This window comes from Cnephaeus nilssonii (assembly GCF_951640355.1).
Source record: "Cnephaeus nilssonii genome assembly, chromosome: 4".
Lineage (NCBI taxonomy): Eukaryota > Metazoa > Chordata > Mammalia > Chiroptera > Vespertilionidae > Cnephaeus > Cnephaeus nilssonii.
In genome coordinates this window covers 44247372-44274840 of record NC_137075.1, presented here as the reverse complement: position 1 = coordinate 44274840, position 27469 = coordinate 44247372, and the positions used below count along the sequence as shown (strand labels likewise).

Sequence of the window (27469 nt, the reverse complement as noted above, 5' to 3'; positions counted from 1 at the left end):
AAACTAGACACAAAGGGAATAGACAGGAACTATTCAGACAGTCAAGGGACCCAATGCAGGAGAAATGATGGGGCTTGGCAAGGAATGGAAAACAGAAGACAAATTCTATAAATGCTTAGGAGATGGGATGAGTAACCGAGTGATCATTAGGTAAAGAGCAATGGAAAATGACTCCTACTTTTATGACACAGAAAATTAGATATATAGTAGTTATTAATTGATAGAAATGGGAAGAGCAGGTTTATTGGTTACTAGGAGAAGATATGATTCAGTTTGAAAGTCTTAAGTAACTATTATTAGTCAGTTGAAAATGTGAGTAGAATTCAGAGAAATAGTCCATATTGGAGAAATAATGCATGTGAGGACAGCTACAGCTAGGAAGTTGATGTGATCATTCAAGGAGAAGGAGAAAGGATGAAGCACATAACCCTGGAGACTATCAACGTGCAAGCAGAGATGGTAGAGGCAGCTAAGGAGACTGGAAGCAAACCAGGGTGACAGTACAACACTGGTTATGAGATGCATATTAAAATCATTGAGACCTGGGTTTGAATTCTGACTCTGTCTCTTACTAGCAGTGTGACTTGAAGCAAATTATTCAACCTTTCTGAGCCTTAGATTCCTCCATAATAGAGATAATGAAATGCCTGTCTTATTATGTTACTGGATAATTAAATGTAGGCAAATAATTAGCATGGTGCCTGGCGTGGAGTGGGTGCTCAGTATGGTAGTTCTAGGTCACTAGTAGGAAAGAACTAAAGAAAGAGTGTCCTGTAAAGCCAAGAAGAAAGGAGAGAACAGTATCAAAGGATGTGTGGCAGCCAAGTATGTTAATACTGTAAACTTTTTTTTTGGATTTGAGAAATAGGCAGCTGGTGATCTTTGACCTCAGTAAAAATATATTCAGTGGAATCATGAGGGTGAAACTCAATTATTTTGGATTGCTGAGAAATGTGGAAATATACAACTGCTGAGAGCACTTCCTTCTAGAGAAATAACACCATGCTGTAGACATGAGATCTCTTCTCCTAATTCCCTTATCTGCTCAGAGAAGAGCCCTGTATTTGGGCCAGGAATTTTATTGTTATCCCTGACAATTAGTATTTTTGAGCATGTAGCATGAAACAGAGTGTGGACTCTAGAAATAGCTACCTGAAAATTTTTCTGGAGTTAGGTGGACTAAAATTCAATGGAAATATAGTAAATAGATATAATTCTTAGCCCTAAAGGCCCTTGCATATTCTTGGTAGAAGTTTAAGTTTTTACTTATTATTGATATTTATTTATTTTTTAAATATTTTATTGATTTTAGAGAGGGAGAGAGAGATAGAAACATCAATGATGAGAGAGAATCATTGATCAGCTGCCTCCCGCACGCCCCCTACTGGGGATGGAGCCTGCAACCCAGGGAGGTGCCCTTGGCCGGAATCAAACCGGGGACCCCTCAGTCCGCAGGCAGACGCTCTATCCATTGAGCCAAACCAGCCAGGGCTTATTATTGATTTTTAGAGAGAGAAGGGAAAGGGGAGAGAGAAACATCGATTTGTTGTTCCACTTATTTATGCATTCATTGTTTCTTTTTTTTTTTTAGATGAAAAGACATTATTATTTTACTGTATAACATAGTAGTGAATATACCTGATTGCATTTTCTTAAATGGCAAATGAGACACATGACAGCATTTCTCTTTGAGTACTGAAAACCTCAATATCATCTGTCTTTTGGAGGATTCAGTTTCTTATGACATGTATGATACTGTCCATGAGGATACCAACGGTGCTTAGTAGTAAACATTTTGCTAAATTGTTCTATCATGAGTCCTTGCTCAAAGTGTTTATCTTTTTCTTCTAATCTGGTTTTCAGTATTTGATCCTGTGTTTCTTCATAGTTATATGCACAGGATCTGGCTGAGGGATAGGCTTGGTGTGTTCATATGGAATATCCACAGAAGTATGGTAGCAAACTATCGTCCTGCCATCAGATGTCAAAGCAAGTTCTACTTGGCAATTATAGTCATCTGGAAGAGAAGAGTATGTGGATTTATGACAAACACAGTATAAAGCTCCATTTTGAATTGGAAATAAATATTTCAAGATAGTTCTGCTTGATACTGCCCATTTCACTGCTGATATGGCCATAGTGAATCAAGATGCTTATCAGGTGGTATGGAAAAAGATTTGAAGAGGAAATGCTTTTAAAATTTGCTTCTAGGCATACCTATTTTCATCCCTTGACAGCTGCTCACTACAAGCCTGCCATCTTGCCTCCCACAGTTTGATTCTTGTATGTGCCCTGACGGGAGATTGAACCCAGAACCTTGGTGTGTCAGGATGATGCTCTAACCAACTGAGCTACCTAGTCAGGGCTTCTTTGGAGAAGTTTAAATTCAGTGTACTACCATGGCCCTTTTAGTTTCTCTGGGGTTTCCCTTGTTCTTTATACTGCTGGTTTCAAGGCTATAGCTTTGCAATTTGTTACTGACTCTTCATTCTTTGGGGGAAATTAACTTGGGGATTTTTCTAAAACTCAGATTGAGCACTTTTGAGAAGTATCATATTTTCTTACAGTTTTAGGGAGTATTATTTTTTATTAACCATTTGAATTATTTTCTATAACAGTGAAGAATGTGGAGACTGGTCGAAGTGTCCCAGGAGTGAAGATGTTTTTTGGACATGAGATTGTGAATGGTGAGAGCTTCATTGTCCTTGAATGCTGGTATTGGGATTTGCAGGGGTAAACTCACTGCACTGCTGCATTCCAATATTTGAAAAAAATGATTGTTATCTTGCCTTTAAGATTGCATTTATGAACTCTTAAAGTTAGTATTTGAGAATTGATCCTTACTTACTATTTCAATGGATATTATGAGCAAAAATAGTCTTAGAGAATTTTAGTTATCCTGGTTTTTACAATGTGAGGATTGCTAGTGCTCATTACTAGAAACTCAGCCAGAGGCAGAGTTAGGAATCTGAACAGAAAGGAATTGTCTTGCTCAGCAAGCGAGTTTAACACTACAGGTTCACACAGTACATTCACAGTCTCTTTTCTGAAACCTTGGGGCCAAATTTTTCAGAATCCAGAATTGTACTGGGCATTTGGAAAACCTAACACAGAGTATATACTGTTCATATTACATAGCACCTCAAGCAGATCTAGGCAGCACTCTGTAATAAAACACATTGCTACAGAGAAATGGGTGGATAATCATACTAAGTGGAATAAAATAGGACTATAAGTAGTATGTCAGTTTATGTTTTGCTGCCAAAAGAATCACAGAAAAAAATTTTTTCAGAGCTTTTTGGGTTTTGGAATCACAGGAAGTAGCTCTGTTCTTTATTTCTGCCAACAAAAGCCACTTAGCAAGAGTAGGTCCAATTGTTTGCCTGAAATAGTATAGAAGCTCATCTGGTCAGTGTGTCTCAAACAAGCAATATGGGCTAAGAAAAGGGCTGGGAGCAAGAACTGTTTTTGCTTTCAAGAACTCAAAAGCAGAAATCCCTCCAAGGAGGAATAAAGTTCAGTGCAGGGAAGAGAAGGTGGTGGAGTTGGAGATCTGGGACTGCACAGAGCTCTGCATTTCTTACCATTGGGGCAAATATGAGTAAAGGAAAGGACTTTTGTAAATGAGAAATTGCTGCTGCTTGAAAGTTTACTTTGTTTTGTGAGAGAAGTAGAATTTAGGGAGAGATGAAAATCTCACCAAATTAATGACTGCCAATCCAGATCCACTTCTAGCCAGCTATCTAACTGTCCTTTGTCACTGAGTATGCTACTGTAAAACTCTGTCCCTTGAACAACTTTTTACAATGTCAGTGATGGTGGTGGCAGTAGTGGGATTCTTTCTTTTCTTTTCTTTTTTTTGGTTAATCCTCACCCAAGGATATTTTTTCCATTGAATTTTAGAGAGAGTGGAAGGGAGGGATAAGGACAGAGAGAAACTTTGATGTGAGAGAGACACATCAATTGGTTGCCTCCTATATATACCCTTCACTGGAATTGAGCCCATGATCTTTCAGTCCATGGGCTGATGCTGTAACCACTGAGACAAACTGACTAGGGCAATAGTGGGTTTCTGAAAAAAAATTTTTTTTAATATAATTGATTTCAGAGAGGAAGAGAGAGATAGGAACATTGATGATGAGAGAGAATGATTGATGGATTGCCCTACACTGGAGACCAAACCCACAACCCCGGGTATGTGCCCTGACTGGGAATCTAACTGTGAACTCCTGGTTCATAGGTCGATGCTCAATCACTGAGCCACACCAGCTGGGCTTCTTAAGTGTGTTTTAAGTATTAGCCTTTGAAGAAAAGCAGAGCTCTGATCTGGCACAAAGCTAGGCTATGGATGGGTTTATAAAGGGAAGTGAAGGAATCACTACTACCATCTCCTAACTCAGGAGAATACTAACCACTGATCAACTTTGTGATCTGTACACATGGATTTCATCTCCTCCTAAATTCTTTCTCAGGACTTAGTCTTCGTTCATAACTTTTAAATGCAAAAGCTGGCCTTCTCCTTCTTTGTCCTGTAGCTCAATCAGACATGGAGGGGTCTCCCTGAAAAACACCTTGAATAGAAATTGTCATGATGAAGGATAATAATTGATTTCAGTGTTTTTAGTGAATTGCACTTTCTCTGCCCAAGACTCCACACTTCTAGGTAGTTTAGGGGAAAGAGACATTTGAGAGTGGCCCTTGAGAGCCTTTGTCCCTCAAAAGTAACTAAGTATACACAATTGAATCTAAGATGCCATTAATTGTAAGGTACTATTATTTCCCCACCCTAAGAAAAAAAAATAAAGGCTTTCAATTGTCAGTCATATCCAATTTCAGAGCTGTTTAAAATGTGCATCTTAGAATCAATGATCCTATCTAATAAAAGAGTAATATGCAAATTAACTATCACTCCGCTACACCCACCAGCCACACCCACCAGCCAATCAGGAGCAAGTATGCAAATTAACCCAACCAAGATGGCTGCAGCCACGGAGAGAGCAGGAGAGAGGCTTGGGTTTCCCTGGCGATGGAGGAAGCCAAGCTTTCGGCACACCCTGGCCGGCCCAGGCCTCCGTTTAAGGCTACAAAGTTTTAATTATAGAAGATAAATAAATCCCAACAAAAATGGCGGCAGCCACGGAGCTGGAGAGAGCAGGAGGCTAGGGTTGCCCCTGGCGATGGAGGAAGCCAAGCTTCTGCAGCCCTGGCCTGCTTTGGCCTCCGCTTAAGGCTACAAAGTTTCAATTATAGAAGATAAATAGATCCCAACAGAAATAGCTGCCTACATGGAGCAAGCAGAAGGCTTGGCTCTGCTCCAGGCTACAAAGTTTCAATTGTAGAAGATAAATAAATCCCAGATACCAGGACCTCCACTTGGGTCGCGAGGGGCGTGGCCGGCCTGCAAACCACCACAGGCCCCTCGCCCAGGCCGCCCCACGCCCGAAGGGAACCCCCACCCTGATCCGGGACACCCTTCAGGGCAAACCAGCTGGCCCCCACCCAAGCACCAGGCCTCTGGATTCCTATCTAATAAAAGAGTAATATGCAGATTGACCATCACTCCAACACACAAGATGGCTGCCCCCATGTGGTCAAAGTTCCTGCCCCCATGTGGACACAAGATGGCCACCACAAGATGGCCAGCAGGGGAGGGCAGTTGGGAGGGACCAGGCCTGCAAGGGAGGGCAGTTGTGGGCGATCAGGCCAGCAGGGAAGGGCAGTTAGGAGGGACCAGGCCTGCAAGGGAGGGCAGTTGTGGGCGATCAGGCCAGCAGGGGAGGGCAGTTGGGAGGGACTAGGCCTGCAAGGGAGGGCAGTTGGGGGCGATCAAGCCTGCAGGGGAGGGCAGTTAGGGGTGACCAGGCTGGCAGAGGAGGGAAGTTGGGGGCAAACAGGCTGGCAGGGGAGCAGTTAGACATTAGTCAGGCTGGCAGGGGAGTGGTTAGGGGGTGATCAGGCTGGCAGGCAGAAGCAGTTAGGGGCAATCAGGAAGGCAGGCAGGCGAGCAGTTGGGAGCCTGCAGTCCTGGATTGTGAGAGGGATGTCCGACTGCCCGTTTAGGCCCGATTCCACCAGGAGATTGGAGAGGGGGCAGGGTGGGCTGAGGGACACCCCTTGCCCCCGTGCGCGAATTTTGTGCACTGGGCCTCTAGTCTATAATATTTTCCTACGTTCCTGCACTGCTAGGTTAAAAATAAGTGGTTTCAGAATCTCATGGAATGTTTTTTCTCATATATATATTTTTATTTTGAATCTAGCTTTTATTACTTTTCATGTCACTGAAATATTAATGTACTAGCCTGTGAGAGTTTGTAAGTGATTTCATAGAAAACCCCAAACAGGAACCATGCCGTTGGTCCGCGCCGTGCGAGCTGATGCCGAGAGTGAGGTCTCGCTCCAGGCCGGCCGCCGGCTCTCCCCGCAGGGCTGGGCATAGCGTCGATGACGGTGGGGGCCTGCGGAAGGACACATCTAACATGTCATTTGAGGAGCTGTTGGAATTACAGAGCCAAGTGGGGACTAAGACATACAAACCATTGGTAGCTGGAAGCAGCACTAAGAAGCAAGGCTCTAGACCACCTGTCCAAAATGCATTGTTGCAGATAAGCACAGGCCTCTAGAAATGTCAGCCAAGGTCCGAGTTCCATTTTTGCGTCAAGTTGTCCCCATCAGTAAGAAGGTAGCCCGGGACCCCCGCTTTGACGATTTGTCAGGGGAATATAATCCTGAAGTGTTTGACAAAACGTATCAATTCCTGAATGACGTCCGAGTTAAAGAGAAAGAGCTTGTGAAAAAGCAGTTGAAGAAGCACCGTTCAGGGGAGAAGCATGAGAAGCTGCAGTAGCTGCTTCAGCAAATGGAGCAGCAAGAAATGGCACAGCAGGAACGAAAGTGGCAGCAGGAGCTGCACCTGGCTCTGAAGCAGGAGCGGCAGGCTCAGGACCAACAGCACCAGTTGGTCCTAGCTGAGAAGTTCAAGGAGCTGAAATGCAGCAAGAAGCTAGACAGCTTCTTGAGTCGAAAAAGGCGCCGAAACGCAGGCAAAGACAGGCGACATCTTCCTTTAAATAAAGACTAGTAACACACTGACCTCAGCTCTGCCACTGCCCCAGTGAGAAATGGATCTGTGGGGACAGACTTGAGCTTGGCCTGTTCTGGATCTTTCCCATTCAAGGACAAGGATCAGGAAGGCAGGCAGGCGAGCAGAGCCAATCTAGTTCAAGGGCAGTTACAAAATAGTCATGGGGATGTAAATTACAGCATATAAAATATAGTCAATGATATTGTAATAACTAGAGGCCCGGTGCGTGAAGTTTGTGCATGGGTAGGCTCCCTAGGCCTGGCCGGTGATCAGGGCCTATAGGGGTCTTCCTTCCCCTGGCTGCTGGCTGCCAGCTGCCAGCCAGGGCCTTCCTTTATTCCTCACTGCCCCCTGGTGGTCAGCGCATGTCATAGTGGGCAGTCGAACTCCTGGTTGGTCGAACTCCCGAGGGGACAATTTGTATATTAGCCTTTTATTATATAGGATTATGTATGGTGCCAGGTGGGTACTAGACTAATTGGGGTAAACACTTCATAAGATATAAATATCTAACCACTATACTGTACATCTGAAACTAATATAATATTGAATGTCAACTGTAATTGAAAAATAAAAATATTATGAGTCAGGCCCTGGGCCCCTGGATCCGGGTGAGCCTGGGCCCCGGGTCCGGGTGAGGCCCTGGGCCCCTGGATCCAGGTGAGCCTGGGCCCCGGGTCCGGGTGAGGCCCTGGGCCCCTGGATCCGGGTGAGCCTGGCCCCGGGTCCGGGTGAGGCCGTGGGCCCCTGGATCCGGGTGAGCCTGGCCCCGGGTCCGGGTGAGGCCGTGGGCCCCTGGATCCGGGTGAGCCTGGGTCCCGGGTCCGGGTGAGGCCGTGGGCCCCTGGATCCGGGTGAGGCCACACGACCCTGGGTCTGGGAGAGGCCACGCGCCCCTGGGTCCGGGTGAGGCCATGCGCCCCTGGGTCCGGATGAAGCTGAATCCTGGGTCTGGGCGAGGCTGTGTGCCCCTAGATCCGAGTGAGACTGGATCCCGGGTCCGGGTGAGGCCGTGGGCTCCTGGATCCGGGTGAAGCCGTGCCCCTGGATCCGGCCGAGACCAAACCAGAGGGGAGTCGGACCTGCATTACCACCATTTGTCCACCATCCAGAGCTGAGGGGTCAGTGCCGACATGTACTCATAAGGAACTGGTGGACATTGATATTGGGTCTCAAAAGAACTGTTGGACCAGAAAGAAACTCACTACAGACTGATTCATTTGCCTGTCAGCATAACTATTATTGCTCGTCGCACATTCAATTCTTATAAGTATATCTCTAGTGACACATGATTTCGCTCATCTAGGGGAAATGATGAACATCATAGACTGATGAACAAGAACAGAACCAGAAACAAGGAGGCATCGATCGGACTATCGGGCCTCAGAGGGAGGATAGGGGAGGGTGGGGGGAGGGGGGAGAGATCAACCAAAGGTCTTGTGTGCATGCATATGAGCCTAACCAATGCTTAAGTTCAACAGAGGGTTGGGGCATCCATGGGGAGGGGGGTGGGATGGGAATGGGGGGATGAGGACAAATATATGACACCTTAATCAATAAAGAAATTAAAAAAAAAAATATTATGAGTCATCAGTACTTTGGATAGTCTTTTCTACTCTGTTGCTAGTATATAAAGGCCTCTGGGGACTAATATTTCATTTCCAATTACTGTTTGTGGTACACGGACAAACTGTGGACAGGTGCAGATGGGGGTGTTAATTGCTTTTAGATTGGAAACTGTTGGAAGCCATTTGTTTCTTTTACAGTGGAACTACTGGATGAAGTGGAACAAGGTACAGTGGGAGAAAAAGCATCCTCTGTTAGGTATGATGGAATACTTTTCTTAATTATTATGTACACATTAGAGTAAAATGCCTTGACTCTAATTCACTAGTTGGGTAATAGAAATGAGAAAAAAAATAGATGGATATTTTCTTCCATATGTATTTTATTATTTTTCAAATCTTTTTTTTTTAAATCCTCACCTAAGGAGTGAGGATATTTTTTCCATTGATTTTTTTTTTTTTAAGAGAGAGAGTGGAAGGGACTGGGGAGAGGAAGAGCAAGAGAGAGAAAGAGAGATGAACGTCGATGTGTCACATTGATTGGTTGCCTCCTGCACACACCCCATCCAGGGGTGGAGATGGGACCTGTTGTTACCCAGCCAGGTACATGCCCTTGATTGAGAATAGAACCGGCAACCCTCTGGTGCCCAGGCTGACGTTCTAACCACCGAGCAATGCTGGCTAGGGCTTCTTCCATTCAAATCAGTGTAAGCAGTGGATGAATGGGGCCTCTATGAAATGGAGATCTAGAGTTCTTATCATTGATGTGTGGCAAAATCTGTGTATGGCATTAGCAACAAAGAACAATTCGCCTGAGTATTGTTTTTTGTAAGCATAGTCTAAATACAGAAAGAACCAGTTTGGATAAAATGAAGGATGAAGACTTAAATGTATGTGAGCCTCCTCCTGCCCCTGAGGCACCAACCACCTCTCTTCTGAGTGACCTCAAGTACAGCCCATCAGGTGAGTACTGGGCTTTCTATTTGTTTGCTTTTTGTTAATCCTCCCCCAAGAATATTTTTTCCATTGATTTTTTTAGAGAGAGTGGAGGGAGGTAATGAGGGAAGGGGAAAAGAGAGAAAGAGAGAGAAAAACACCCCTGTGAGAGAGACACATGGATTGGTTGCCTCCTGAACATGCCCAGACCGGGGCCAGGGATCATACCTGCAACGCAGGTACATGCCCTTGACCAGGAATCACACCTAAGACCTTTTGGTCCCAGGGCCGATGCTCTAAACACTGAGCAAAACTGGCCAGGGCTGGGCTTTCTTTATTGTGGTTCAGCACTCTTCAGAGTTGGCATAACCCTAAGTCAGGGTTCCATATGGAATGCTCAGCTAAGCCATTGGTTCTTAGTCCTGAATTAAGATAAAATATCATGATTCAGTTGTTTATTTATTATTGGAGTGCACACTATATTCAGACATTGGGTATACTGTTACCTCATTGAACCCTGGTGGAGGAAATAGACACTAAATAATTAAGATAAATAGTTTAGCGTATAGTATGCCAGTGCCAAATGATATAGAGAGAAAAAACAGAAGAAAGAGTAGAAGTCTGGCCTGGCCAGTGTTGCTCAGTGGTTGAGCATCGACCTATGAAACACGAGGTCATGGTTTGATTCCTGGTTAGGGCATATGCCTGAGTTGCAGGCTCAGTCCTCAGTGTGGAGTGTGCAGGAGGCAGCTGATCAATGACTCTCTTTCATCATTGATGTTTCTCTCTCTCTCTCCCCCTCTTCATCTCTGAGATCAATAAAAATATATTTTAAAAAAAGAGAGTAGCCCTGACTGGTTTGGCTCAGTGGATAGAGCATCTGCCTGCGGACTGAAGGGTCCCAGGTTCGATTCCAGTCAAGCGCATTACCTTGGTTGTGGGCACATTCCCAGTAGGAGGTGTGCAAGAGGCAGCTGATCGATGTTTCTCTCCCATCAATGTTTCTAACTCTCTATCCCTCTCCCTTCCTCTCTGTAAAAAATCAATTAAATATATTAAAAAAAAAAAAGAGTAGAAGTCTGTGGAGAGGGTGGTTTTACAATTTAGGGTGACCAGAACAGGCCTTATCGAAATGGTGACATTTGAGTAATGGCCTGGAGGTGAGGGATGGAGCTGTATAGATATCTATGGGAAATATTTTTTAGGCAGAATAAAGAACAAATACAAAGGCCCTGAGAAAAAAACATGCCAGGATCTTAACAGCAGAGATCAGTCTAGCTGGAGCAAGGAGAGTAGTAGGAGATGAAGTGGGGTCAGTGGATCATGGAGGAAGTTGTAGGTCACTGGAGGGACTTGTACTCTGAAGTGAGAAGCCACTGAAGGATTTCTTGAATTTATCATTTCCGTAATGAGTAAGGATGTAGAGGATTTTTAATATGCTTATTTGCCATTGAATATCTTTGGTAAAATGTATGTTCATATCTTTTGCTCATCTTCTTATTGAAGTACTAGGGCTTCAGTGTATGAATTTGTGTACCTTGAAAGGAACTGTGGGCCGTGAGGCTGCAATGGACACAGGGGCAGGTCTCAGCCCATCCTCTGTGCCCCCGCCCGGCCGCTCGCACCATGGCCCCTGGTCCCCTATCTGTGCTGCCTGCTGCTCCCCTCCTCTCTGGTTTTGGGGTGCGTCACCCGAGAACCACAACTGCCAAGTCACTGCAGCTCTGCAGCTCCTGCGTTGAGCGTCTGTCCCCTGATGGTCAGTGCACATCATAGTGACAGGTTGGATGGTGGGAAGGACACTTAGCATATTAGTCTTTTATATATATACTAGAGGACCGATGCACGAAATTCGTGCATGGGTAGAGTCCCTAGGCCTGGCCGGTAATCAGGGTCGATCTGTGGGGCAACTGGCGGGGCAATCGGTGGTGGTGGTGGTGGGGTGCTCACTGCACCTGCCTTGGCTGGCCTGGGGCCTGTGGGCTGGGGGCAGCTCCTGTGTTGAGCATCTGCCCCCTGGTGGTCAGTGCGTGTCATATTGACCAGTTGTACCACCAATCGTTCCCGCCATTTGGTCGATTTGCATATTAGGCTTTTATTATGTAGGATAGATACTGAAAGGAAGACAAGGGTGAAAGCATGAATACCCCTTAGGAGGCTATTGAAATAATTTTATAATGAGTGAGTATGGTGAAACTTGGATCCTAGTGGTGGCAGTATGATTGGTAAGAAGTGGTGGAATTCTGGGTGTATGTTGAGGTGAAGCATACACGATTTACTGGTAGATCAGATATGGATGTGAAAGAAAGGGAAGAATCAAGGATGATTTCAGGGGTTTGGGCCTGAGTATCCTGAAGTATGGTGTTGCTGAAACTGAGATGGGAAAGACTGGATGGAAAAGGTTTGGGGAAAATAATTAAGAGTTTAGTTTCTGTTTACCTAAGTTTGAATATAAGTCTAGAGATGAGGAGGAAGGTCTGAGATGGAGGTACATATTTAAGAGTTAGCCTATAAATGATATTTAAAGCCTTGAGACTAGATGAGATAAGTCACCAAGGGAGTGAGTATAGATAGAAAAAAGAAAGATGCATGGACTGTATCCTCTGTCACCCCAAAGATTCAGAGGCTGAGAGATGAAGAACTATATGTTATACTATACCTATAATCTTTTAAACATTTTTAAAATAGATTTTTATTGAATTCAGAGAGGGAGAGAGAGATAGAAACATCAATGATGAGAGAATCATTGATCGGCTGCCTCCTGCACGCCCCCTCCTGGGGATGGAGCCCACAACCCGAGCATGTACACTGACCAGGAATCCAACCCCGACCTCCTGGTTCATAGGTCAACACTCAACCACTGAGCCACACTGGCTGGGCTATCCAAATAATCTTTTAAATTACATAATTAAAAAGTAATTAACTTTCAGAACCCAGAGAATCCCAAAAGTGTGGACATTGGCCCATCTTCAGGACTAATTTATTTAAACTGTTATTTTTTAAAATTATGAACATGCTTTTAAAAAGTGTGTGTCTTTAAGTATTTAAGACATAAACCTATGAGGAGGGAAACATTACTGGGTTATTACAAAAAGTGACTAAATTGTCCAATTCATAAGATTATCACTAGTGAGGCTTTTGTTTATTCTCAGTTGATAAACAGGATGCTAATAGTGCTCACTGTGTGATGGGCTGATGCCACAGGTGATAATGAAATAACATTAAACATTTGAGTTGCAATAGAGTAGGATTCTATTAATATGGCTAAAATTAGTGGGAGAGCTATTTTATTTCCAAGAAAGACAAATATATCTAATACCATCATTTCCCTGTAGAGGAAGAAGAGGTGACATACACAGTCATTGATCAATTCCAGCAGAAGTTTGGTGCTGCAGTAAGTTGCCTTCAATCATTCCCAGTATTGTCTCCATATGAGTATCATGTCTGTGTCTCACAAATTTTTCTCTTATAAGATCATTGATGTTTTCTCTAATAATTCAACAAAATATTTGAGTTCCTGCTGTATGCCAGGCACTGTTCTGAAGTGTGGGGTAAAACAGTCTTCAATTCCCAGCCCTCAAGAAGCATACATTTTAGTGTAAGGAAATAAACAAATAATTGTATATAATCTGGTGATAAGTTTTATGAAGAAAAATACATGTAATGTAGTAAATAGAATGACAGGCAATTCCTAGTTTTAGACAGAGAAAATCTTTATGAAGAGGTGAGTTGGGGACACAGACCTGAAAGACGGGAGCCAGTGATGTGGCTATCTAGGTAAGAAACTTAAAAAAGGTGTAATTAGCAAGTGCCAAGACCCTGAGACTAAGGCACACTTGGCTTGTGTGAAGAAACAGCAGGAATCACAATGAAGAAGAGTGATAGGAAATGAGAAAAGACAGGAAGTATATCAGTTAGGGCTTTTATAGACATCATAAGAATTTTAAGTTTGACTTGAGTGAGATGGATAGCCATTCATACTTTTTTCTTAATATTTTTTATTGATTTCAGGAATGGAGAGGGAGAGAGATAGAAACATCAATGATGAGAGAGAATCAGGGAATGGTCGCCTCCTGCACACCCTCAACTGGGGATTGAGCCCGCAACCCCGGGCTTGTGCCCTGACTGGGAATTGAACCTGGGACCCTTCAGTCCACAGGCCGATGCTCTATCTACTGAGCCAAACCAGCCAGGGCCATTCGTACATTTAATTATTTACTTACTAGTAGCCCATTTGCAGGAAAAATCCTGCAAGAGGCCGCTGCGGCCGCATGCACAGCTGCTGCCGCCGCTGTTGCAGCCGTGCCTGCACCGGCGCGCCGCTGCCACCCGCCCCGCTCCGCCCTGCCCCGCCCCGCCCGGACTTTCCCTTCTGGCAGCCATCTTGCTTTCCGCTTTTCCTCCGTCTTCCTTCTAAGTTGTCTTCAGTCTTCACTCCTTCCTCCCTCAGTGTATGCAAATTAACCGCCATCTTTGTTGGGTAATTTGCATGCTCGCCCTGATTGGCTGGTGGGCGTGGCTTTGGATGGTGGGCATGGCTTGGGCATAGCGAAGGTGCGGTCAATTTGCATATTACTATTTTATTAGGTAGGATTTACATTTTATTTACTGATTTTAGAGAGAGGAAGGGAGACAGAGACATCTATTTGTTGTTCCATTTATTTATGCATTCATTGGTGGCTTCTTGTATGTGTCCTTATTGATTGGGGATCAAACCTGCAGCCTTGTTGTATTGGATGACGCTCTGACTGAGCTACTGTGCCTGGGCATCATTGGCACTTTTAGAAGAGAATAAGAAATTCCTTTTTACTCATATTTTAAAAAGACAATTCTAGATGGTCTGTTTAGGCAATTTCTCTATAAGCACTTATTAATTTGAGACATGGCAGTAACTAATTATTTAGCTGAGGATACTGTTCTCAGATGGACTTCCAGGGTTACACTTTCTATTTAGGTGTAAGGTTATGCTTTTATCTGCATGGATGCATTTTTTAAGGAAGAGTTAGCTTTCATATATATATATATATATATATATATATATATATATATATATAATCCTCACCCGAGGATATGTTTGTTTTCTTTTTAATATATTTTTATTGATTTCAGAGAGTATGGGAGAGGGAAGAGAGAGACAGAAACATCAGTGATGAGAGAGAATCATTGATCAGCTGTCTCCTGCATGGGTATGTTTTTTTTATTGATTTTAGAGAGAGGAAGGGAGAGGGAGAGAGAGTAATAGAGAGAAACATCCATGTGAGAAAGAGAAATATCGATCGGTTGCCTCCTGCTCGTACCCTGACTGAGGAGAGGATCAAACCTGTATTCTGGGTATGTTCCCTGACCAGTAATTGAGCCCATGACTTTTGGGTGTAAGGGACGACACTCCAACCAACAGCCATTATTGGCCAGGGAGGGAGCATAAACTTTCAACAAATTCTCTTTTTTTTAAAAAAACACACAGAGCTTTATTGAGATCTAATCCACATGCCAAAAAATTTACCTATTTAAAATGTACAATTCCCTGGCTTTTAGCATATTCACAGAATTGCACATCTATCACCAGAAATAATTTTAGAATATTTTCAGTACCCCCAAAAGAAACCCCATACTCCTTAGCCATCACCTTTAATCCCTCACTAGCCCTTGGAAACCACTAATCTATTTCCTGCCTCTATGGTTTTACCTGTTTAGAACATTTCATATAAATGGGATTATACATTATATTGACATTTGTGACTGGTTTATTTTGCTTAGCATAATATTTTCATCTATGTAATAGCTTGTATCAGTATTTCACTTATTTTTATTGCCAAATATTCCTTTGTGTGGATATACCACATTTCATTTATCCTTTAGATATTTGATGGGCATTTGGGTTGTTTCTACTTTTTGGCTATTATAAATAATGCTATGAACATTCACATACAGGTTTTTGTGTGGACATACGTTTTCATTTTTCTTGGGAGTGGAATTGATGGGTCATATTGTAACTATGTTTAATTTTCTTTTTAAATATGTTTTTATTGATTTTAGAGAGAGAGGAAGGGAGAGAAAGATAGAAACATTGATGAAAGAGAAACATCAACATCGAATGGCTGCTTCCTGCATGCCCTCTTCTGGGGATCAAGCCACAACCAGAGCATGTGCACTGCTTGGGAATCGAACTGGTGACCTCTTGGTGCATGGGTTGACTCTCAACCACTGAGCCACAGCAGCCGGGCTCTATGTTTAATTTTTGATTGATCATACTGTTTTCCAAAGTTATATTCCCACCGACAGGATATGAGCGTTCCAATTTCTCCACATTCTCCTCTGAAATGTGGTGTGGCTATTAAACTGAGATGGGAAAGACTATGGGTAGAAAAGTATTGGGGGAGATACTTAGGAGTTTAGTTTCTGTCAACCTAAGTCTAGAGATGAGGAGAAAGGTTTGAGATGGAGATATAAATTCAAGTTAGCTTCTAATGATATTTAAAGCCTTGAGACTATGTTATTTGTCACTTTAATTACAGTAGGTCCTCGGGTTACGTCAGAGATCCTTCTTATGGTGCGACTTACAGCGATTTTCCGGAACCCAACTACATAATCACCTAGGTCACTCACATGGAGCACATGCATAGCAGTTATGAAGTGAAACAGTAAAAAAAATTTAAAAGAAAGATAACAATTCCTGACCTTTACTTATGGTAAACAAATGATAAAAAACATAAAGCACATATGTACATACGTACATACGTCAAAATGACGGAACTTTTTTTTAAAATAAATAAATGGGAGATGGTGATGTAACCATGAAACGAGGTACTTCGAGTCCGACATAGCCCGAGGACTGCCTGTATAGCCATCCTAGTAGTATAAAATGGTATCCGGTGGTTTTGGTTTACATTTCTCTGATAGCTCATAATGTTGACTGTGTTTTCAGGTCCTTTTTGGCTACTTGTATATCTTCTTCAGAGAAGTATCTATTCTCTTGCCCACTTTTAAATTAATTATAAGAATTCTTTATAGTCAAAAGATTCTTTAAAGGGTCTATGACAACAACAAAAATGGGATAAGAACTTTTGCTTTGGAGATTTGAAGAGGTAGTTGGAAATTCTTATCAATAGGGAAATACAGTTTTTGTTCTCAGTTCTGCAGCCTTCTTGTTGTTTGAGGATGGAATTAACCTTCATTCCCCTTTTTTCATCAGTGATAAAAGATACTCAGCATGTAGAACACTATGCTCTCTAAAGGAAGATATTGTGCTTAGTGTATAGTAGTTACCAATGCCCTTGTATTCTTGAGTAATTTACCTACCTATAAAATGGAGAGAATGTTGTATCATGTAGATATTTTCATATTGTGGATTAAGTATCTTAGAATTATGTAATGTTTTGGAATAGGGTAATATTGTAGATAGTCAAAGGACTAGCATATGTACCAGACATACCACTTTTCAATTTTGAGAAATTAAGTGAATCCAGGACTTAAAGGGACCTGTTGAGTCCTTGTTTCTCTGATTCTGAACAGTAGGTACTGTGAAACTCAGCCACCATGTGAGTTCCCATCAGGAACAATAAATTGCTCTGTGTTAGGGTGCTATTCTTTGATGTGGAGTTTGGCCATAAAGACTAGAAATCTTTCTCTGTAACATCATTGGTAACATAAGGTATCTGAGTTTTTAATTCTTACTAGTATTTGGCATATGAGTGATTTATTTTCCAATTGTGGAATAATTTTGTGAAAGCTAAAAAGAGGATCAGAAGTGTTCAGTGATGGTGTGTGTGTGTGTGTGTGTGTGTAGCAGACACCTGTTTTGGATCAGTCAGATTTTATGAGTTTAAAAAATATGATCCACTTTGTTCACTGCTAGCTATTTTACTTGTGTCATTCATGAGGTTATAATTGCAAAATTAACTCCCTGGAGAATTCTATTTTCTTCTTTTATTACCAGATGCTCCACATCAAGAAGCAGAGTGTTTTGAGTGTGGCTGCAGAAGGAGCTAATGTGTGTCGTCATGGGAAACTATGTTGGCTTCAGGTAAAACATAGTTATAAAAAACTTTTTATTTTGAAAATAATTATAGATCACTTGGAAATTTATATTAATTGTCTTCATTGTATCACCCAAGTGTCACTGTACTAGAACTTGTTTGGAATGTCTTTCATTCTCTTTACTACTCAGTTTATTATTTTCAAAAGAAAAGAGCTTCTGTCTCTTTATAGATTCACTTTTATAATCATTACTAGAGGCCCAGTGCATGAAATTCACTGGGCCTCAGCCTGGCCTGCACCCTCTCGCAATCCGGGACCACTGGCTCCTAACCACTGGCCTGCCTGCCTGCCTGATCTCCCCTAAACCGCTCACCTGCCTGCCTGATCACCCCTAACCACTCTGCCTGCCTGCCTGATGGCCCCTAAACACTCCCCTGCCTGCCTGATCACCCCTAACTGCTCGCCTTCCTGCCTGATTGCTCCTAACAGCTCGCCTGCTTGCCTGATCACCCCTAACCACTCTGCCTGCCTGCCTGATCACCCCTAACCGCTCCCCTGCCTGCCTGATTGCCCCTAACCACTCGCCTGCCTGCCTGATTGCCCCTAACTACTTGCCTGCCTGTCTGATCACCCCTAACCGCCTCTGCCTCGGCCCCCGCTGCTGTGGCTTCGTCCGGAAGGTCTTTCAGCTGTCTGGTCTAATTAACATATTACGCTTTTATTATTACAGATTGCTGTCTTACAGATTCTGCTTGAGGTCTTCTTTCCCAGCTCTATTTTCTTGCCTTAGCTCTATGAAGAGTTTCTCATCTTTCCTATTGTTTGCTAGCTTTCCACAGCAGGTTTCTACCATATCATTTTTATTTTCCTGGACCTGAGAGATGTCAGGTGAGGGTCCCCACTATATCCAAAGAACTTTATAATGAGCTTTGCATAGCTAGGTTGGGTAGCCACCTTTGGATCACACTCAGCAGCATCAGCATTTAAAGGGCTGAATACCCAAACAATGTCTTCTATCCTTTGAGTAGACACCTACCTCCAGCTACTGAAAAGATATTTTTTATTAGGATTGGCAGTCTGCTCTCTTGACCTTCTCTCTCTGAAGTATTCATCTTCTCAAAGGAAAAGAAATGGAGATATCAAGCCCAGTTTTGCTCTGGGATCAGATTGCCTCTCTCATTTCATGCACTTTCATGGCAAACCTTAGTTTTTAGGCGACTAAGTTTGAGTTAGCAGCACAAATGCAAATTTCTTTCTTTTTTAAAAAAATATATTTTATTGATTTTTTACAGAGAGGAAGGGAGAGGGATAGAGAGCTAGAAACATCGATGAGAGAGAAACATCGACCAGCTGCCTCCTGCACACCCCCTACCGGGGATGTGCCCGCAACCAATGTACATGCCCTTGACCGGAATCAAACCTGGGACCTTTCAGTCCGTAGACCGACGCTCTATCCACTGAGCCAAACCGGTTTCGGCTTCTTTCTTTTTTTTACAAATATATATATTTTAATATATTTTATTGATTTTTTTACAGAGAGGGAGGGAGAGGGATAGAGAGTTAGAAACATCGATGAGAGATAAACATCAATCAGCTGATTCCTGCACACCCCCCACTGGGGATGTGCCTGCAACCAAGGTACATGCCCTTGACCAGAATTGAACCAGGGACCCTTCAGTCCGCAGGGCGACGCTCTATCCACCAAGTCAAACCGGCTAGGGCTACATATATTTTATTGATTTCAGAGAGAAAGGGAGAAGGAGAGAAAGATAGAAACATCAATGATGAGAGAAAATCATTGATTGGCTGCCTTTTGCATGACCCCTACTGGGGACTGAGCCCATAACCCAGGCATGTGCCCTGGATCAGAATCGAACCCGGGACCCTTCAGTTTGCAGGCCAACTCTCTATCCACTGAGCCAAACCACCTGGGGCACAAATCCAAATTTCTTAAAATAAAATTACATAAGCAACAAAAACAAAAATAAGCAAAGGGGACTATATCAAACTAAAAAGCTTCTGCACAGCAAAAGAAAAGATCAACAAAATGAAAAGGCAACTCATGGAATGAGAGAAAATATTTGCAAGCTATATATGTGATAAGGGGTTAATATCCACAATATATAGGAATTCATACAATTTAATAGCAAAAAAAAAAAAATCCAATTTAATATTGGGCAAAGGGCCTGAATAGAAATTTTCCTAAAGAAGGTATACAAAATGCCAACAGATACATTACAAGATTCTCAGCATCAATAATCATCAGGGAAATGCAAATCAAAACTACCATATGACCTCACACCTGTTAGGATGGCTGTTATAAAAAAGACAAAAATAACAAGTACTGGAGAGGATGTGGAAAAAAGGAAATTCTTAGCACTGTTTCTGGGAATGTAAATTGGTAGATCCACTATGGAAAGCAGTATGGTGATTTCTCAAAAAAAATTAACAATTGAACTACCCTATAATCCAGCAATTTCACTTCTGGTTATATTTCTGAAGGAATCGAAAACAGGCTCTCAAAGAGATACCTGCCTCCCCATGTTCATATTACAGCATTATTTTCAATAGCCAAGATGTGGAAATAAACGATTTATAGATGGATGAATAGATAAGGAAAATGTGGTAAATGTATAAGTGCAATATTATTCAGCCATAAAAAGAATGAAATCCTGCCCATTTGTGACAACATGAATGAACCTGGAAGGCATTATGGTAAGGGAAATCAGACAGAGAGGAAAAATACATATATGTGGAACCTAAAAAAAACGGAACTAACAGAAACAGAGTAGATTGATGGTTGCCAGGAATTGGGGGAATGGGGACAATGTATGAAGATGGTCAAAAGGTACAAACTTCCAGTTATAAGATAAATTCTGGAAGCCCAGTCACCGTGGCTCAGTGGTTGAGTGTCAATCTATGAACCAGGAGGTCATGGTTCAATTCGCAGTCAGGGCACATGCCCAGGTTGTGGGTTTGACCCCTAGTAGGAGGCAATTGATCAATGATTCTCTCTCATCATTGGTATTTCTATCTCTCTCTTCCTCTCTGAAATCAATAAAAATATTTTTTAAAAAATAAAAATAAAAAATTCTGGGAATCTAATGTACATAATGGTGATTATAGATAATACTGTTTTGAATACTTGGAAGTTGCTAAGAGAGTAGATCTTAAAAGTTCTCAACACACACACACACAGTTAACTGTGAGCTTAAAGATGTGTTACCTCCCTTATGGTAATCATTTCACAGTATACTTATATCAAATCATCACATTGTATACTTTAAACTTACACAAAGTTATGTTATTTTTTTATATCCTTAGATAGAGGATATATCAGATATTAAACTGATAAGAACAGATACTGCACTTGATCTTAACCAAAAGGCTGAAAAGCAATATATATGTTAACTAGAGGCCTGGTGCACAAAATTCATGCATGGGTAGGGTCCCTAGGCCTGGCCAGCAATCAGGGCCGATCTGTAGGACTACTGGCGGGGTGATTGGGGGGTCCCTGCTGGCACCTGCCTTGGCTGGCCTGGGGCCTGTGGGCTGGGGTCAGCTCCTGCATTGAACATCTGCCTTCTGGTGGTCTGTGCATGTCATAGCGACCAGTAATTCCACCGTTTGGTCGATTTGCATGTTAGGCTTTTATTATATAAGATTTAATCTCAATAAAGCTGGGGGTGTTAGTAGGAAGAAACCAACCCAAAACCTCTCTACCAAAATAAAAGGGTGGACTTCATGGTAACAGGGGCCTGGAAAGCTATAGGTTATTTCTTAATTTGCCCCCTTTGGTTGTCTAGGTATTAGAAGGGACCATCCAATTAGTTAAATTGTCCTCTGAAGACAAATTAGGCACATTTTCTCTAACTAAGTCCTTGAGCTTGTGTGTTTAATTTTTATTTTTTCCATCACCATTTATCCTTTCTATACCCTCTTTGTGTATTTAATTTTAAAATCAAAGTATCACATTATCTTAAAGGAAAAATATCAAATAATGGTAAAGGCTTATGAGAATTCCACCTGCTACTTCAGAGATGTGGGCTGTTTTTGTTTGTTTTGTTTTTTTTAGAATCTAGTAACAGGCTTATTAAAACAAAGTACATTTATATAGCTCTGTACAGTTTACAAAGCAATTTGACAAACATTTACATTTTTAATTTCATTCTTCTTCAGAGTGTCTTTTATGCAAATGTTAGTCTGTTTGATATTGTCTCATTAGACCATTAAGTTATCTTTACTTTTTTTCATACTTTTTTCTTTTTGCTGCTGTGATTGGTTGAGTTCCATTGCCTGTTCCATTGCCTGACTGTTCCTTTCTTCTGCTTCATCTTGTCTGTTATTACTAAACTTCCTAGTATATTTTCCTTTCTTGTTTTTTTAAATAAATACTTGTTTATTGATTTCAGAGAGGAAGGGAGAGGGAGGAAGATATAGAAACATCAATGAGAGAGAATCATTGATCAGCTGCCTCCTGCATACCCCCTACTGGGATTGAGCCCGCAACCTGGGCATGTATCCTTGACCGGAATTGAACCTGGGACCCTTCAGTCCACAAGCCGATGCTCTATCCACTGAGCCTAACCAGCTAGGGCTATCTTTCTTTCTTTCTTTCTTTCTTTCTTTCTTTCTTTCTTTCTTTCTTTCTTTCTTTCTTTCTTTCTTTCTTTCTTTCTTTTTAAATATATTTTATTGATTTTTTCACAGAGAGGAAGGGAGAGGGATAGAGAGCTAGAAACATCGATGAGAGAGAAACATCGACCAGCTGCCTCCTGCACACCCCCCACCCGGGACGTGCCCACAACCAATGCACATGCCCCCGACCGGAATCGAACCGGGACCCCCCAGTCCGCAGACCAACGCTCCATCCACTGAGCCAAACCGGTTTCGGCAGGGCTATTTTTCTTTCTTGTTTTTATTTATTGATTTTAGACAGAGAGAGGAAAGAAAGAGAGAGAGATTTGTTGTTTCACTTATTTAGGCATTCATTGGTTGATTCTTGTATGTGTCCTGACTGGGGATTGAACCCGCACCCTTGGTGTTTGGGATGACACTCTAACCAACTGAGTTATCTGGCCAGGACCTATTTGGTACTTTCTTTTTTGTTGTTGTTGCTATTTAGTACTTTCTTATATCTCCCATCTTTTTGCTAAAATTCTCATTATATTTGTCCATTCTTCCCAAACTGGCTAGTACAACAATTACTGTAAATGCAAATGGATTAAATGCTCCAATCAAAATACATAGGGTGGCCACATGGAAAAGAAAACAAAATCCTTACATATACTGTCTACAAGAGACTTACTTCAGAATGAAGACATACAGAGACTGAAAGTAAAGGGATGGAAAAATATTTCATGGAAAAAAAAAAAAAAAGCTGCGGTAGCAATACTTATACCAGACAAAATAGACTTTTAAACAAAGCCTACAACAAGAGACAAAGAAGGACTCAACCATCCCACTTCAGGGTGTTTACTGAAGAAACCCAAAACACTAAAATGAAAAGACATATGCATCCATATGTTCATTGTAGCATTATTTACAACTAGAGGCCCGGTGCACAACATTCATGCACTGGGGGGAGCCCTCCGCCCGGCCTGCACCCTCTCATAGTCTGGGACCCCTCAGGGGATCTCTGACTGCTGACTTAGGTCCGCTCCCCATGGGCCTAAGCCAGCAGTCGGACATCCCCTAAGGGGTCCTTAGGGCTGCCTTGGAGGTGGGAGAGGCTCCTGCCACCACCGCTGCTCTCACCAGCCGTGAGCCCGGCTTCTGGCTGAGTGGCACTCCCCCTGTGGGAGTGCACTGACCACTAGGGGGCTGTTCCTGCATTGAGCGTTTGCCCCCTGGTGGTCAGTGTGCGTCATAGCAGCCTGTTATTCCTCCGTTCGGTCAATTTGCATATTAGGGTTTTATTATATAGGATAGCCAAGATATGGAACCAACTTGAAGTGTCAATCAATAATTGAATGGATAAAAAAGAAGTGGTGCATATATACAATGGGATATAACTCATCCATTAAAAAAAATATAGCCCTAGCTGGTTTGGCTCTGGATAGAGGGTTGGCTTGTGGACCAAAGGGTGCTGGGTTCAATTCTGTTCAAGCGCACATACCTTGTTTACAGGCTCCTCCCTAGCCCAGGCCCTGGTCAGGGTGTGTGCAGGGGGCAACCAATTGATGTGTTTCTGTCCCATCGATGTTTCTCTCTGTCTTCCCTTCTCTCATCAACTCTCTCTAAAAGATCAATGGAAAAATATCCTCGGGTAAGGATTAGCAAAACAAAACAAAACAAAAAATCTTGCCATCTGCCATCTGCGACAACATGGATATTGCAACAACATGGAGGGTATTGTGCTGAGTGAAATAAGTCAGAGAAAGACAAATGCCTATGATTTTATTTATATGTGGAATCTAAAAAACAAAAGAAATGAACAAGCAAAATAGAAATAGACTCATAAAGAGAACATTTTGACAGCTGTCATATGGGAGAGGGGTTGAGGGAATGGGTGAAAAAGGTGAAGGGATTAAGAAGTACAAATTGGGCCCTGACTAGGTAGTTCAGTTGGTTAGAGCGTCATCCTAATATGCCAATGTTGCGGGTGGGTACCTACCTGGTCAGGGCACATACAATAATGAATACATAAATAAGTGGAACAACAAATCAATATTTCTCTTCTCTTCTCTCTAAAAATCAATCAATAAAAAAATATGTACAAAATAGTTACAGAATAGTAACTATGGGGATGTAAAGTATAATATAGAGAATATAGTCAAGTAATAGCTATATATGTTGTCAGATGGGTACTAGTTTTATCAGGGTAATCACTTCATAAGTTATATAAATGTCTAATCACTGAGTTGTACATGTGAAATTAATAAAATATATATCAACTGTAATTGCAAATATAAATTTATTTAAAATTTAAAAAATAATAAGATAAAAGTAGCAAATCTTTGTTGAGATGCAAAGATTTTTTATATCCTTTGGCCTACTTCTCAGGGCCACTTCTAGGAATCTATCTTCAAAATATGAAGAAAAAATATGTGAGGATCTGTTCATCCTGGCATCATTTATGACGATGAAAAGTCAGAAACTACTTAAATAGTTAATAATAGAAGTTACAGTATATTTTATAACTCCTTTATGGATGCCAGAAACTGATGACAAATGCAATATAGAAAAATATTTGAAAGTTCATGAATGGAAAAAGCAGGATATAGATTTGAATGCATATTATTGGAGCCATGTACATATTTTGCATATGAAAAAAAATGGAAAGGAGAATTGTATGGCATGCGTTGATTCGCTGAAGAAATGTGTAACAGCCATCCATGTGCCTGACTCTGTTCTAGCTGCATGTATAGTGGTGAATTTGACCTAATCTCTTCTCTCATAGAGCTTAAAGTCTAGCAGAGAATTATTTTCCAAACTTTTAGTGTCTATTCAATTTTTATGTTTAAAGATGTAGGGGGAAAGAGCAGGGGTTGATTATTTATGTGTCAAATTCTAGCAAATAATCATGAAGGATCTGAGAATGGGTACAGGTAGGCCTGGCAATTGTGGCTGTAACAACCGTTAGCTCCTGAAATGACAAAGATGGCATCAGAATGACACGTGGCTGCCTCTCTAGATCTCCTTAGATCCTTTTTGGCCTTGTACTCTCTGACTCAGTAGATTATCCAGCTGTACAGCTTTTGTGGCTTTTATGAACAAAAACTATCTAGAATTCTTATGATTGTATAAAATTGATCTATAAAACAGTGTTTCATATCCTGCCATTTGTGCCAGTGTATTTATTGCCTGTTTTATACTGATGAGGAACAGGGATCCTCTTATGAGTAATTTCATGTGATACCTAACACATTCATGCTTACTATGGAACTAAAAAAATAAAATACATTTTGTATTGTTAACAACAAAATATATTGTTCATATTCCCCTTAAACCTGGAATCCCTGGGGTATTAGAATGCCATAGGTGAGACTGGTAAAAATTGAAGTTGGGACAGTAAAAAGTGAAAAGCTAAATTACCAGATAGTCTGTTTCTTTTCTTTTGAAAAATCACAGTTGTAGTGTCTTCTTTTTTTTTTTAACTTAAGATCAATGTAAACCCATTTTTCTCTAAGAATATTGAATGCCTATTGTTTACTTTAAAAGTGAGGATGTTAAATATTTTATCACGTCTTTCTTGATCTTCAGATCCCTTTCCCTAGTTCTTCCTTATTCTGTAACATGTGTGACTGGATGATTTATTGTAGGTGGCCACAAACAGCCGTGTCTACTTATTTGACATTTTCCTTCTCGGAAATCGTGCTTTCAACAATGGACTCCAGATGGTATTAGAAGACAAGAAAATTTTGAAGGTGAGTGTGTAAGCTGATTCCTCTGCTAATAAAACTAGTAGCCCGGTTCTAATTACTCTGTCCCTGTCTTCTGATGCCTTAGGTTATCCATGATTGTCGTTGGCTTTCTGATTGCCTCTCTCATCAGTATGGAATTTTGCTGAATAATGTCTTTGACACACAGGTACATGGAGGGAAATATTGGGTTTAATCTACTGTACATAGCTCCTGTAGAAAATAGGCCTTGTCTGATGAGTTGCTGAAAGTCTTTGTGTGTGTGTGCCCCATTCCTGCTCATTTCTCATGTAAGATGTTTGTACAATATGTGAGATCATTTGGTGAACTGTAAAATCACTGCAAAAAAGTTACTTAAAAGTATTTAGTATTTTCCTCTCATTTTGCTCCAGAATTTGCTCTGTACTCTAGTATATAATATTCAGAAACAAACAATTTGGGGGTCATTCAGAAGTCTGAAATGAGACCTTATTATGAGGTGAACAATCACATCTCTGCCTTTACCCACATATGTACCAGTTAAGGCTAGTGGCTAGTTGGCATCTAGCTCAGGGATGCAGGTCATCCTAGATATGTCCAAAAAGCCTCTTTTGGCCCAACATAACCTGAAGATATATGATTTTTCTCTGCTCTAAAGGACCCTAGAGAAATGAGAAATTCTTACACAATACTACCTCTTAGAGCTGGTTTGGCTGTGAGAGCAGGAAAACCATTAGTTTTCATTATGCTTTCTTAGGTTCTTCTAGGTTTATGCCAGTGAAAGTAAAATATTGAATATATAAGTCCTAGAGCCTTTGGATAGGGGTGAAACTAATGAGCTGGCCAATTACTTCTTAACAAATTCCTAAAAGTTTATTTTTATTATTATATTTGTGTGATTCAGTTTGCCCTGTATGTATCTCCCCATTTACATGTCCTCTGGGCCTTCTTTCAGGATCTTTCACTCTAGAGAGATTGCTTTTGTGCTTATTCCAAAACATAAGAGAATTGCTCATTGTTCCCTTGAGGCCATCAGGATTCTTGATTATGTATTGTGTAATGAAGACACTGGCATATCTTTCCATTTTTTCTTCTCATATTTTCATAGTGAAAGAAGCAGGTATTGAGAGTTTTTCTAATTTGTTTTCCTTAGCACTAGCACAATGTATTAGTTTCCTGTTGCTGTTGTAAGAAATCACAAATTTAGTGGCTTAAAACAACATTAATTTGCCCTGGCCAGTGTGGCTCAATTGGATGGGTGTTGTCCCTTGCATGAAGAGTTGCCAGTTTGATTCCCAGTCAGGGCACATGCCTGGGTTGTGGGTTAGAGTTTAGGATTAGGGTTAGGTCCCCAGTGGGGGGGCATTTGGGAGGCAGTAGATAGATGTTATGCTCTCACATTGTTTCTCTCCCTCTCCCTTTCTCTCTTTAAAAATCAATTTTTTAAAATCTTAAAAAAACACAACAACATTAATTTGCTCTCTTACCATTCTGGAGGTTAGACGTCTGAAATCATTTTTATCGGGCTAAAGTCAAGGTGTTAGCAGGGCTGGTTTCTTCTGAAGACT

At 41.5% G+C, this 27469-nt stretch overlaps 1 protein-coding gene and 2 pseudogenes across 3 annotated transcripts in view; 2 read left to right on the top strand and 1 right to left on the bottom strand.

Annotated features, from left to right (window-relative positions):
* The window catches only part of LOC307097903 (ribosomal RNA processing protein 36 homolog), a 415062-nt pseudogene extending 407646 nt beyond the window's left edge, over nt 1-7416 (top strand). The window contains exon 2 of the transcript XR_013815250.1: nt 5939-7416. The product of XR_013815250.1 is annotated as a ribosomal RNA processing protein 36 homolog (transcript). The remainder of the gene's footprint in view (nt 1-5938) is intronic.
* EXD1 (exonuclease 3'-5' domain containing 1) overlaps nt 1-27469 on the top strand; it is a 45468-nt gene that overhangs the window by 7333 nt on the left and 10666 nt on the right. The window contains exons 2-8 of the mRNA XM_079768169.1: nt 2619-2687; nt 8848-8905; nt 9485-9609; nt 12918-12976; nt 17519-17605; nt 25824-25928; nt 26011-26091. Of these exons, the coding sequence (XP_079624295.1) occupies nt 2619-2687; nt 8848-8905; nt 9485-9609; nt 12918-12976; nt 17519-17605; nt 25824-25928; nt 26011-26091 (584 nt within the window). The remainder of the gene's footprint in view (nt 1-2618; nt 2688-8847; nt 8906-9484; nt 9610-12917; nt 12977-17518; nt 17606-25823; nt 25929-26010; nt 26092-27469) is intronic.
* LOC307097905 (large ribosomal subunit protein mL42-like) overlaps nt 1711-27469 on the bottom strand; it is a 63527-nt pseudogene continuing 37768 nt past the window's right edge. Inside the window, exon 2 of the transcript XR_013815249.1 lies at nt 1711-2229. The product of XR_013815249.1 is annotated as a large ribosomal subunit protein mL42-like (transcript). The remainder of the gene's footprint in view (nt 2230-27469) is intronic.